Source organism: Pygoscelis adeliae, unplaced genomic scaffold (assembly GCF_000699105.1).
Source record: "Pygoscelis adeliae isolate BGI_AS28 unplaced genomic scaffold, ASM69910v1 Scaffold282, whole genome shotgun sequence".
Taxonomy (NCBI): Eukaryota; Metazoa; Chordata; class Aves; order Sphenisciformes; family Spheniscidae; genus Pygoscelis; species Pygoscelis adeliae.
Genome location: NW_008824352.1, coordinates 4,269,151 through 4,270,226, shown reverse-complemented (window position 1 = coordinate 4,270,226; position 1,076 = coordinate 4,269,151). Strand labels below are relative to the sequence as shown.

The 1,076-nt window shown below is 66.1% G+C and overlaps 1 protein-coding gene across 1 annotated transcript in view; it reads left to right on the top strand.

Moving 5' to 3' along the window:
• The first annotated feature begins 118 nt into the window (after positions 1 to 118).
• The window catches only part of LOC103912921 (ras GTPase-activating protein 4-like), a 6,334-nt gene continuing 5,376 nt past the window's right edge, over positions 119 to 1,076 (top strand). The window contains exon 1 of the mRNA XM_009319331.1: positions 119 to 368. Coding sequence (XP_009317606.1) covers positions 119 to 368 — 250 coding nt within the window. The remainder of the gene's footprint in view (positions 369 to 1,076) is intronic.

Sequence of the window (1,076 nt, the reverse complement as noted above, 5' to 3'; positions counted from 1 at the left end):
GCCCGCTGCCGCTGCGGGTGAGGCTGCGGGACGAGACGGTGCTGCCCTCCCACTGCTACCAGCCCCTGGTCCAGCTCCTGTGCCAGGAGGTTAAGTCGGGGCGCCAGGTGAGGGGCCCATGCAAAGCCCTCCCGGGGCACCCACCTTCCTCCCGCCGTCTGCCGGGGCACGCGTCTCCCTCGGGCCATCACGTCGTGGTGCCTCTCCCCCCCAGGATGGCCAAGTGCACCTGGTCACGCTCCTGGATGAAACCACCACGGCCGAGTGCCGGCAGGAGGTCGCCATCAACTTGGTCAAACTCTTCCTGGGCCAAGGGCTGGTCAAGGAGTTCCTGGACCTGCTCTTCGAGCTGGAGCTGGCCAAGCCCTGTAAGGCTGGTGCGGGGAGCGGAGCCGGAGGCTTCCAACCACCTCCTGGGGCTGCAAAACCTCCGGGACCTTGCGCGGTGATTTTTTTTTTTTGGGGGGTGACGGTTGAGGTTCAGCCATCACGCTGTGCTCCGGGTGGGAGCCTGTCGGGTTCATCCCGAGCAACTCACGGGCTGAGGTTGGCTGAGGCTGGTGGAGGAGCAGGTGGTTTGGGGTTAGGAAATCCCCGTAACTCCCATGGAAATGGCCAGGGGTGGAGGGCACAGCCCCTGTAAATGCCCCCCATGATTGCAGCTGCCCGGTGGGTGAGCTGTGGCCGTCCCCCAGGCCACGGACCCTCTCCTGTTTTGCAGGCGAGCCCAACACTTTGTTCCGGAGCAACTCCCTGGCCTCGAAGTCGATGGAGTCCTTCCTCAAGGTGCCACTCCACCCGAAACCTGCTCTTCCCAGGTCACCCTGGCTCTGGGCTGTCCCCACTGGGGCCGGTTGCCGGGGGGAGGACTGGGAGGGCTGGTGGGGCTGTGTCTTCCCCTGGGGCTGGGAGGTTGGAGAAGATCCCCTGGGTGACCCTTATCGGGGAGTCTGGGGGTGTCGGGTGCCAAACCTGTGGCTTTGCCCCCCCATCGCCATCCCCTGCGCGGTCCCTCGGCAGGTGACGGGGTTGCCGTACCTGGATGCCGGCCTGGGACCCACCAGCACCCGCGCGTT